Source organism: Megalobrama amblycephala, linkage group LG2 (genome assembly GCF_018812025.1).
Source record: "Megalobrama amblycephala isolate DHTTF-2021 linkage group LG2, ASM1881202v1, whole genome shotgun sequence".
Classification (NCBI taxonomy): Eukaryota; Metazoa; Chordata; class Actinopteri; order Cypriniformes; family Xenocyprididae; genus Megalobrama; species Megalobrama amblycephala.
This window is the reverse complement of record NC_063045.1, coordinates 23,727,662-23,740,503: the sequence shown is the minus strand read 5'-3', so window position 1 is coordinate 23,740,503 and position 12,842 is coordinate 23,727,662. Positions and strand designations below refer to the sequence as shown.

General features: G+C 34.9%; 1 protein-coding gene across 2 annotated transcripts in view; it reads left to right on the top strand.

Annotated features, from left to right (window-relative positions):
* grip2b (glutamate receptor interacting protein 2b) overlaps nt 1-10,307 on the top strand; it is an 87,142-nt gene extending 76,835 nt beyond the window's left edge. For both annotated transcript variants that reach the window (XM_048167246.1, XM_048167253.1), the window contains 3 exons: nt 5,564-5,791; nt 6,810-6,956; nt 8,621-10,307. In XM_048167246.1, coding sequence (XP_048023203.1) covers nt 5,564-5,791; nt 6,810-6,956; nt 8,621-8,818 — 573 coding nt within the window. In that variant the 3' untranslated portion in view covers nt 8,819-10,307. The remainder of the gene's footprint in view (nt 1-5,563; nt 5,792-6,809; nt 6,957-8,620) is intronic.
* The last annotated feature ends 2,535 nt before the right edge of the window (nt 10,308-12,842 follow it).

Sequence of the window (12,842 nt, the reverse complement as noted above, 5' to 3'; positions counted from 1 at the left end):
ATTGCTTGCAGATTGCACGTAAAGGACCTTTCAGCATGTGCCCTCTAAGAGTTTCATGATTAAAGTAAGTAATAATTGACGACGGCCTGTCAAATTATTAGAAAATAATGCACACCAGAGGTGGTAAGGCTGTGTGCATTATTTTCTAATAATTCAACAATCCAGGGTCAATTACTCTGCTTATACTACAGATACCACACCTCAAGACACTGTTCAGATGTTGTATTTCAAGACATTTGTCAGGTTTTTTTTCCTTAAAACACTTGTGTGTGGGCCTAATTTCTTACGTATCTCATCCCAACCCTTCGTTGCTAATTCTAAAACGTCATTTCAGAACTAGTAGTTGTGCGTTTCCCTGAAATAACTGCACACCTTAGAATGTTCGACAATCAATCAGATTTGACCATTCTACAGCCCTTAAGTATAACTAGATATAATAACTTCCTTTGGAGTGACTTTGTGCTTTGTAACTTTGCAGACCTTTTTCATGCTCAAACAGCAACATTTCACACTATAGAAAGTTGCGCATGTAAAAAAGCATAATAGGTCCTCTTTAAGTATTATATAATTAATATATTAATGGATCTTTTTCACATTTCCAGGGTTCTCAGAAGCAGAGGTCGTCCCACCAGGGTAAACGTGTTTCTACGTTTATTAAACTTTCTAAATTATAGTGGTGAATGGAAACTACAACAAATATAATTTTTGCGTTCCAGTAGCAAAAGAGAAAATACACAATAGCATTTCTGTGACTTTTCAGAAAAGATTAAGATTTTACATTTTTCGTCAATCCCACATCAGCATTAACGAGTTTTTAAAAATCTAATGCAAAGGTTATATAACACAAATTTTGGTCTTATAAATTGACGTTTATATTAAAACAAAAAAAATCATATTTATAAAAGTTGCTAGATTTATGATGCTAGTAATTAGAAAATGCTAAAAGTCTATGACAAGGGTCCATAAAAATTTTAGAATAAAAAAAATTAAAAATGTAAATAATTATATTACCGTAAATAAATATTTTAGACCATATACATTTTTACATGTCTATATATGTAGTCATATAAATTCTATTCTAGTTTGTATTTAAAATGGCAGAACGTTTTGTAAAATTCCTATTAGTTTTTCCACTCACACTATTAAAATTTTAAAAATGTAATTGTCTGTTATTTTCTTTCTCCTTTATCATGCTTATTTATCTTAAAATTATAGTAAAATGTTAATATATACAGAAAGTGATATCATTTGAGCGTTCACAGTAGCTGGGTTCAAATTTTGATGTTGTACTCTCAATTTTCATTCTCGACAAGATGCATTAATATCCAGTCACAAACAATAGAGGACAAATTACAGTATTTTCCCTATTTTATAGAAAAGTCATGTTGTTTACCTAATGATATGGAGGTCAGAACCTTAAAGGGTTAGTTCTCCCAAAAATGAAAATTATGTCATTAATGACTCACCCTCATGTCGTTCCAAACCCGTAAGACCTCCGTTCATCTTCGGAACACAGTTTAAGATATATTAGATTTTGTCCGAGAGCTTTCTGTCCCTCCATTGAAAATGTATGTACGGTAGACTGTCCATGTCCAGAAAGGTAATAAAAACATCATCAAAGTAGTCCATGTGACATCAGTGGGTCAGTTAGAATTTTGGTCCAAAAATAACAAAAACTACGACTTTATTCAGCATTGTATTCTCTTCCGGAATCCTTTCCATTGAATTGATTCCATTGAATCCTTTCATCTGCCGGCGTTGGTAATGCACTTTTATGTCACCTTGGTTGTTTTTGGCGATTAGGACATCCGCAACATTTTGAACCATCGAAAATACATTTTGGTCCAAAAATAACAAGAACTACGACTTTATTCAGCATTGTATTCTCTTCCAGGTCTGTTGTCAATCCGCATTTACGACTCCGCTTCTTCTTCTTCTTCTTCTTCTTTCTTGTTTTACGGTGGTTGGCATCCAGCTTATTGGTGCATTACCGCCCCCTTCTGCTCCGGAGTGTGGTTCACGACTCCGCAGTGACGCTGCTGATGTAAGACGCTGCTGACCTGTTATCTAGTGCGCCCAAGCTTCGTTTACAGTCTGAGGGAGACGCACGCTGTATTCAAGCTGTTCTACATTGTTTGTATTTTGGTATTGCTATATTTTTTAAAATGGTGCGTAAGTGTGCATGTCGCGGATGTCCTAATCTCCAAAAACAACCACGGCGACGTAAAAGTGCATTACCAACGCCAACAGATGAAAGGATTCAATGGAATCCATTCAATGGAATCAATTCAATGGAAAGGATTCTGGAAGAGAAGACAATGCTGAATAAAGTCGTAGTTTTTGTTTTTTTTGGACCAAAATGTATTTTCGATGCTTCAAAAACTTCTAACTAACCCACTGATGTCACATGGATTACTTTGATGATGTTTTTATTACCTTTCTGGACATGGACAGTATACCGTACATACATTTTCAATGGAGGGACAGAAAGCTCTCGGACTAAATCTAAAATATCTTAATTAGTGTTCCTAAGATGAACGGAGGTCTTACGGGTTTGGAACGACATGAGGGTGAGTCATTAATGACATAATTTTCATTTTTGGGTGAACTAACCCTTTAATAACAGGATTCAGAATATCCCAAATTATTTATTTATTTATTTATTTATTATTATTATTATTTTAGCTTGAGATTATGTATTCTTTGTCTTTAAGTGTGTTTACAGGAAAAATAAAACTTCTTAGAATGACTCCTAAATCTTTGGAGTTCAGTGGTTGAGCAATGCTGTACAGTCCCAGTGAAATATGTCAGATTGTGGTAGTCAGCTGTATCTTCCATAATCACACGCTCAAAAACACCCTACAAGATGAGGACATGAAAATTGCATTCAGCACATTTTTTTTGGGCTGTGTTAGCACCATTACCTTATTTTCATAATTCCTGTAGTGAGTCAAGTGCTAAAACAATACAAATAACGCATTCAAATAAACACTGCCATCAGCAACTGCTAATCATTCGTTGTGCTGAAAATCCCAAAATCACCAATAACTGCACTACTGTTACCAAAAAGAAGTGTGCATGCCAACTGATGTCACATTTCATGCCTGCTTGCTCTAAACAATGAGCTCTGTTCTTACACAACCAACAGAGGAGAGTTACGAAAGTATGGGGAAGTGATTTTATCAGATTTTTTATGACATTGGCTAGCGAGGTCAGCCATGGATGACATGACGTCGGTACTTGATTTTCTTTATTCTGTGGAAGACAAAATGAGATGTTTTGTCCTGTCCTGGCACTCTTTTCAGTATAATGCCAGTAAATGGGTTGCTGTCAAGTCTTCTGAAGCCAATTGATAGCTTTGTGTGTGGGAAAATTTGCATTCACATTCATACAATTATTCTGCCCTGGTTTCACTTCAGTGACATCAAACGTATTTGGTTCAACAGTCACTAAAGAATTTTCTATGGAAAAGAGCAACCAGGACAATCTTCCACTGAAGAAAATCAGTCATACAGGTTTGGAAAAACATGAAGGTGAATAAATAATGACAGAATTTGCATCAGTGTTATTTTTGTATCATTAATATACTATTATAGATTTTATTTATATTTTTTATTTTTTTATTTTATATTTTAAATTTTGTTAAAGTTTCAGTAATTTTGTGTTTTGTCATTTTTATTAGTTTTGTTGTTTTTTAATATGTCTATATAGTTTTACTAGTTTTTGTCAGTTTAAATCATTTTAAACTAGGGGCTGTTTACACAACACCAACTAAAAACAGAAAACTTTTGATGTGTTTTGGCCATTCATTTACACGACAAAGGTGTTTTGGTGGCCTGAAAATGCAAACTTTTGAAAATGGGTTTCAAAGTGCACGTTTTTGAAAACCATACCGTTTTTGTCTCAGTGTAAACTGCAATAACGGGAATTTGTGAAAACGCTGACATCATGCACATGCACATTAAGTGATCAGTCTATAGGCATGCGCATTTGGCATGAGTGCTCTGTAATAGAATGTGTATGTGCGCAGGTGCGTAGTCTTTCTTTACAAAGTGACATCGAAAACTAATTGTCTGGCATGAATAATACAGCGTTTTTAGTTGTTTTTGCTGATCCCTGTGAACTGGGATAGTTTTGATAAAGTTGTCATCTGTACAAAGAAAAAACTTTTCCATTTTTAGTACATCCTGTTGTGTAAACGTAACCTTAAACTACGGGGAAAAAAGAAAACTTACAAAGAAAATGAACATAGGAAATGTTGCCATAGATTATTTTTTTTTTTTTCTTCAGTAAACGTTTCATTACTAAGCCCCTAAACAGGACATGGGAGAAGATGGGAGGAAAAATTATATTTTAATGCTTTTGCATTCTCTCTCAAATATTTTGTGTTCTCCTGAGAAACTTTGCATTTGCACGCAAACCTTTTGAGTTTTCTGTTTTTCGGGGGAATGCAAGTGAATACGGGATTTGCGAGTGAAAGTTGGCATCTGAATGCAAAACTTTTTGCGAGGGAATGCAAAAGCATTGAAATATATTTTTTCTCATAATTTTTCCATCACCATGTCCCTTTAGGGTCTCCGGTGATCTGATTAAAGTTCTAGGAGGAGTTCGTTAAAGTACAATGTCTGGAAATGGCAAAAACTGCTAAAATTTTGCAGAGAAAACTCAAAATATCTCACTTCCTGTTGGGTTTTCAGATTTTGCACCCAGGGACTTTTTTGTAGGTATTGGGCTGTTAAATGTGTCTACCAAATCTCATAGTTGTACATTAAACATAGCGTGAAGGGCGTTTAATTGAAATTTTGTAGGTGGCGCTATCGAGCCATTTTGGCACACCTAATTCTGAAACCCATATAAATTTTCACCACTTCTGATGCGTGTGCAAAGTCGCAGTTGCATGTTTTCGAGTATGTTTAGGCCCTCAAAAATGCGATTCATTTCGGAGAAGAAGAAGAATTGACTGAGCAATTACAATAGGGCTCGGGTCCTAATTAATGATAATAACCCTGATTTGCATTTTGAGTGAACTATCTTTAAAGGAGGTGCTTTGTGGTTGTTGAGGGACTTGAAGTATTTATAGTAGTTACATTCTCAGAATCACATAATGTTATGTCAAGTTATGTCATAACGGCATAATGGGACTCAGCTTTCCAACTAATCTGCCATTTCTTGTAAGCTAATTGCGTTTTGAAAGTACTTTCATGAGCGTAGATCCTATGTGTCTTGATTTGAGTTAAATCCTATTGAATTACGGCTTCAAAGAGTCAGAAATGCCCAAACTCTCAATTAACACACATTTCAGTCACAGCTCCTTGGAAATAAACTGAACCAGAGCTCATTAAAGGTAAATGAGGATGGGCTTCATGTCCTCCGCTTAATAGAGTTTTATTAGATGGGACAATTGCTTAATGAGCACCCAATCAGAGGCTCACGCAGAGCTCCCTATTTGAACCTTTCACATGACTCGCGTCAGGAGTTCAACGCACTGGAGAACGTTGGCATGAGACGTGAAAAGGCCTCAGAAGAGCAGGAATCAATGTTTGTGGTTTTTTTCCATCCCTAGGCATCAATAATGACCGGCAGTGCCCTGAGTTTGGGCGTGGAGGGTGGAAAGACCCACTGCGAGACAGTCGGCCAACCCCACCTCAGCCCCCTGCGTAAGGCCCCACATCTTCTCAACGAGACCAAGAGCAAAAACACACTCCGCATGTCTGAGAAAACCTGGGAATCACGAAGGATCAAAGAAGAGATTCAGGACATCCTGTCGCCCACACCATTAGAGCTGCACAAGGTGGATGCACTCCAAAACATCATAAAATGAACACACTATTTAAAAGCATGTGCATTCCCTTAAAAAAAAAAAATGTATGACAAGTTCCACTTCCTTTTGAGGTGTTGGTCAACATGGTTGGTATTAGTAACCATTAGGAGTATAAGAAGAGCATTTATCTTCTCATAAAATGTCGCTTGGCATAGGGCATAGAGATACATCTGCCACCCCAAATTGGTTAATATTGTAGATTCTTTTTTTCTGCGCTTTAAGAGGAAATTTTGATTTTTTTTTTTTTTTCATACTCAGAAGTGTGCTTATCCTTAAGATGCTTCATGCTGTTTTAAAGTCAGGACCAGTAAGTTATGATGTACTGTAAACAGTTCAGTCCTTTCAGCATATCTGTGGTTTATTTCCAAGTAAAACTGACATATCCTGGGAGCTACTTTGGAGATTTAGTTTTGATTTTCTTTGTTTTGCTTTACCTTTGCATTTGTCTTTGCTTTACTTTGGTTTTGTTTTGCTTTGCCTTTGTTTTTTGTTTTGTTTATCTTTGCTTTTCTTTTTTGTTTTGCTTTGCATTGCTTTGCTTTTTTTTATTTTGATTAACTTTACTTTTATTTTTTGTTTTGCTTTGTTTTGCTTTGCTTGGTTTGCTTTTGTTTGTTTTTTGTTTTTTGTTTTGTTTTGTTTTTTGCTTTGCATTTGTTTTGTTTTCCTCATTAGACAGAAATGACATACATACATTCTGGGAAAATCAGCTTTAAAACAAGATACATTTACTTGAGAAATGTTGCATGAGATAAGATTATACCGGGGAGAAAAAACCCAATTGGGTTTCAGTTTATTTTTTTAACCCATTGACAAAATGTTTTTTCTTGTTTTAAGTATAAACTAACTAAACAAATTAACTTATTTTAATATACATATTCTCTGATTTATTTTTGGTGAACTACTCCTTTAAGACATCATCTGTTAAACATGTGCATAAGAAATTAGCTCATGGTTAAATTGTCAAAATAATTTTGTTGTTCAACAGGTGACGGTGATGAAAGACCCAGAGAGCGATGACTTTGGATTCAGCGTATCGGACGGTTTCTTGGAAAAGGGTGTTTACGTGAACATGATCAGACCTGAGGGTCCAGCAGACCGTGCTGGACTCAAACCGTACGACAGGATCCTTCAGGTGCCTCTTCTCAGATCACCATACGCTGATTTCCCAGTGCCCCCCTCCCTTTCCCAGCCATACGATCTGCCCAGCTCAGTTAAATATAAACTCACTCTGAGAGGGCCAGAATGAGGTATGAGAGCATCAATAGGCCTTTGACTCTGGGAGGACATGTTGAGTTAAAAAGTTATTTCACTGGATCTTCTGCATGGCTACACAGCACTTGTGGTCAAATCTTAGAGAAAGTCCTGCTCTCGCTAATCTCCCATGCTTCACTGACTGTGCAAATGATTAAATCTGTGTTAAGATTATACTTAACAGCTGTGGTGTTAACCACAGCAAGAAAAAAAGCAAAACCAATTTGTGTTTGCCTGTGGCGGTTGAAAAATGCTATGGTGCTTGCTTCATGGTGTCTGGTTTTGTTTGTTTGTTTTCATGCTTGATAATGGAACAACATTTTCAGAACAAACCCTTTTTCAGATAAACAAAAAGTTTTTTAGAGACTCTGCTAACATGTGCCGCGGTTGCATTAAGATTAATTTCTCTTAGATCCCGTTCACACCAATGATGATAACTGCAACGATACTTATAAAAATATAGTTCTGAAAATCATTCTAATGTAAAAGAATAGCAGAGTTCACACTACACCTGAACGATATCATTGGAATCACTTTCAAAACGATTCTTTCCAGCTGATGAACCATGAAAACTTTGAAAGCCAATCAGAATCCATCTTGCTTTAAAGAGCTAGAGCATTTAAAGCAGTAGACGACAAATAATAAACAGAACAATATCGTCTGCTGGTGTGGACAGTAGTCAATCCAGTCTCATTAGAAAAACGTACCTGTGGGAACGTTTCCGCGAGTCGCAAAATACGTACTAATACGTACATATCGCTGCAGTTTCAATGTGAAATGTCCACTGAGTGGCGCTAAAAGTGTGTTCATTTTTTTGCCGGAACAGATAAACGTGAATATGGTTCATTTTTATGATGTTGGTTTTTATACAAATCACCACAGTTCTGATTTGAAATTTGCACTCCATTGCGTTTTAAAGTAATGTACCACCAACACTACACCTAAACCTACCCGATAGTGTTAACAAGAGCAAATGTGACATAAAAATCATCCGTAATTGTGCCACTTTAGCTTGTTTAGATCTGTCTTTGAGCTCTTTTACCGTGACTCGCCTTTGACGGGATTCGTACCGAAGATTTCCTTGTCTTAAGTACAACTCCGTATCAGATGAGCTTCCGAGCAAGCTTGTTATGTCAGAAAAGCGAAACATATGGAGCTGGTTAAGCGATGCAAAGTCCAAAATATATTCGTTTACAAATCATGCACTTTGTTAAAAAAGATTTTTGAAGCCATAACATAATATGGTGCAAGGAGACGTGAAAAACGTGAGTCTTTATTAATCCATAATCTGACCCCGTAATCGTAATTGTGTATGAAAACGATCAAAAGTGCTTGCCGTTTTACTGCCTCTAGTGTTCATTTCTGTTGGGAACTGCAGTTATATGTACGTATTTTGGCGATTCGCGAAAACGTTCCCACAGGTACGTCTTTCCTATGAGACCAGGTTGAATATAGTTATCGTTATAGCTCTTGGTGTGAATGGCCCTTTACATGGAATTTTAAAAAGTCTACTGAAGTCTGCATGTCTAAATGTTTCTCTGCCAGGTGAACCACGTACGGACACGTGATTTCGACTGCTGCTTAGCTGTTCCCCTCATCACAGAGGCTGGAGACAAACTGGAGCTGGTGATTAGCCGAAACCCATTAGCACAGCCGGGTGTCGCCCAGCCCCATGACTGCCATCCCCACTTCAACACTGTAGGCCATTCCCGCGAGCACCAGACCAGCACGCTGGACCTGTGACCATTGGGTAACTCAGACTATATCCACACCGGACCATTTGTTGCAACAGACCATCACAGGCAGCCATGATTCACTGGTTTCATTACAAAACTAATGAACTGAAATATCCAAATCGTGGAAACAGTACAACAAGATTTGAGCCAGTGTTCAGTACAAAACTCGGAAGGATCTGAGCCAGTTTTTAAAAACAGAAAAAAATAAATACAAATATTTTTTGGACGACTACAATACATACAACATATGGACTTCACCCCATCGAATCAAAATGTTCTTTTCTTTTCTTTGTTCTTTTTTTGTTTGTTTCTTTACTTTTTATTGTTTATTGTTTTGTTTTTGGTATTTTAGTTTGGCTTGCTTTTTTTTTATTTGGATTTTAGTTTTTTGTTTTGTTTTTCAGATTTAAAAAAAAAAAATAAACATGCTGTGTCCAAATGTTTACAAAACAGAAAAAGGATTCTGCTTTTGAAGTAGATCGCTATTAGATGTAAGCATTTTTTTAGGTGTCTTACATTTCCATTTTCACTAGCAAGTGTTTTTTACTTACACAACAAACTACAAATTAAGCTTTATTTCTGTTTTAGTCCTGGCTGAGTCACTGCTGGAATACCTTCAGGCACACTTTGTCCTTTCTCACACTACTACTATAAACAGACAAAACACCACTATTCTTTGTTCCCTACACGCATAAACAGTATAGACTTCCTAAAAACAAACTTAAATTTGTCTTTGTGTCAGACACAAACACTTGAGGCTACGAGTGCCACGACAACAATGCACAAGGTGACTGCCTGCTGCTCTAAAATATTTGATATTGCCAACAAAGACTTCACAGCCTCTCGTGTCAACATCACGTTTCTTAGTATAAGGCATTTTCCATGAATAGGGTACACTTTAAATTTTTTTTTAATGCAGTAGAGAGACTTTTTTTATTCTGAGGTCAATTAGAAATGTTAGATAATCTATTATATAACAAAATAATAAACATATTAATCCTCTGGTCCTCTTTGGTTAGGGGTCACACTTGGCTCCTTCATGGTCAAAAGTGACCGAAGCCTTGAAATGTAACTTTTTTTGTTCTTCAGTAAAACCAATGTAATATCAACAATATTTTCAATAATATTTTTTGATTATTATTTAAAATTTTGAGGGTATTTTATGATAGTATGCAATATTTATACAACTTTTATTAGCTAGTTTTCCCCATTGAAAATAATTTTATTTTCAATTAAAGCAGTATTTCATATTAAAATAGAGAAGACATTTAAAATCCAATTTTTTTTAAGGTAGATTAGTGCTATCTGGTGAGAGTAAAAAAGAAAAATATATGTAATGCCATGTTGTAACCACTAGATTCCTATATAGCTCTATATAATGTGGCTTATAACATTTAATTCATTATTGTTTATTCACTAAAGTTTAAAAAAAAATGGAAATAAAATATGACAAGATCTCAGAGTTAAACTGTGTCAGAAAAAAATCATCTTAATTATGTCAGATAGCACTTAAAGGATTAGTTCACTTTCAAATGAAAATTTCCTGATAATTTACTCACTCCCATGTCATCCAAGATGTTCAAGTCTTTCTTTCTTCAGTCGAAAAGAAATTAAGGTTTTTGAAGAAAACATTCCAGTATTTTTCTCCATATAGTGGACTTCAATGGCCTCCAAACGGTTGAAGGTTTCAGTGCAGCTTCAAAGCATTCTACACGATCCCAGATGAGAAATAAGGGTCTTATCTAGAGAAACCATCACCATCACAAAAAAAAAAAAGTAAAATTATATACGTTAACCATAAATGCTCTCTTCTCCTCTTCTTCTTCTCTATTAGAATTCTGGCAGTGTAGACACTGCTAAGTGTATTACTGCCCTCCTCAGGTCAAAGTTTGAACTAAATTGTCATATACAATATGCTAGTGCAAGTATATAACAATTAGTTCAAAATTTGACCTGTTTTTTTTTTTTTTTTAGAAAATGAGTGATGGTTTCTCTAGATAAGAACCTTATTCCTCGTCTGGGATCGTGTATAACGCTTTGAAGCTGCACTGAAACTGTAATTTTGACCTTCGACCATTTGGAGGACATTGAAGTCCACTATATGGAGAAAAATCCTGGAAGGTTTTATCAAAAACCTTCATTTCTTTTCGACTGAAGAGAGAAGGACATGAACATCTTGGATGACATGGGGGTGAGTAAATTATCAGGAAATTTTCATTTGAAAGTGAACTAATCCTTTAAGCAAAACATGGTCAGGTCAAAGTGTCTGATTAATTTTTGGTTTCAAATTTTTATCAGTTTTACTGGTAGTCCACTGTATGAAGAATTTTTGGGTATAATATGTCACAGTTTACTTTATTTTGCTATACTCACTTACATAAATTAACTATAGTGTCCTGCACCTACTTGTAAAAATATATCAAAAATATATAAAAAAAATGTCTGAATAATTTTTGGTTTGACTGTAAATACTTATTTTTATTAAGTTATAGATTGGGATTAAGACATTGTCAAAGACTACTTTTTGTCAAGGATTAGATTTTTTTTTAATTTTTTTTTTTTTTATGTTGATTTAAAGTGTTAGTTTTTGCATTAATTTTACTACAGTCAAACTTGAACACAGAGGAGGACATTTTGTTACACATAAAATCAAAATTCAACAAAAATGTAACAAAAATGCTTAATCACAGCTTAATCAATCTGGGTCTGATCTGATTTCAATCTCTTATTTGAGTCTTTTGGCTCAATTTTACCATATTGTTACTGCCACACCAGTTCATTTGTGTGTGTATAATAGTGTGTTGTGTGTGTGTGTGAGTGTGTGTTTGAGTGAGTGTGTCTGTTTTGTACTCTCGGTGTTTTAGAGTTTAACCTATTCCTTGCTGTTTGTTTTTTTACTGCTTTGTGGCTGAATATTTTTTTTTATTTGCATAAACTTGCTCTGTGTTATAGTCACGCTAGTTCATATATATGTGTGTGTGGGGAGGGGGATGAGGGGGGGTGTATGTGTCTGTTTTGCACTCTTGATGTTTTAGAGTGTCCCCCCTTCAATGAGTTTTCATATTTTTTTGTATTTCCCAATCATTTCCTATGTCAGCCATTTTGACTGCGAAGGAGCCAAGTGTGATTTTTTTTTTTTTTTTCGACCCTTTAACACATCTGAATCATGTCCATGATTTTATTTTTTTTTTTGTGTGTGTGTGTGTGTGTGTTCACATAGCTAATGCTACTAATGATACTTGTCACCAAGTATCATCCCATTCCAATGAAGCAAAAAAAAAAAAAAAAAAATCAAATTTCAAAACATAACATTTTTGAGTCATTTTTTTACCAAATAGGACCAGAAGTTTATGTTTATATTTATTGCTGGTCTTGAGAAATCTTTGACTAAATCCAACAATTATAATCAAGTCATGTTATTCACAATCTGTCAAATGTTTTGTCTTAACTTCAATTAATTGCAAAAAATGTATATATATATATATATATATATATATATATATATATATATATATATATATATATATATATATATTAATCCCTATATTCTGTGTGCAGCCCTGTTACTGTATGAATTCCCTCATTACAAAAAAATATAAATTTCCTTATTACACTAGAAAGCAACATTATTTGGACACTTTCAACATGGAAGCAAGACAAGTAACTAATATAACTAAATTCTCTACATTTTTACATAAATGTTAGTGCTGACTGCATGGATCAAGCTTAAACCGTGCAACTCCGTTATTGTAAGAATAATGTAAAATATAGCTAATATTTTTAATTATTATTATTATTGGAAAATATGGTTCTAAATAATTCCATTTCATCCTAAACTTACTAGTCTCTACTGAGCAATGACTTAATTTAAGCTAAATTTTAAAAACAAGGTTGAAACATTTTATATGGGGTCTGAAATTAATTACATTTTAGTTTGACTTACTGAAATCAACATTTTCTGAAGGTTAAACAGGAGAAACACGAGTTTCAGGACTTATTTTGTACCCTATTTGTGTGAAGTGCATTTGCTA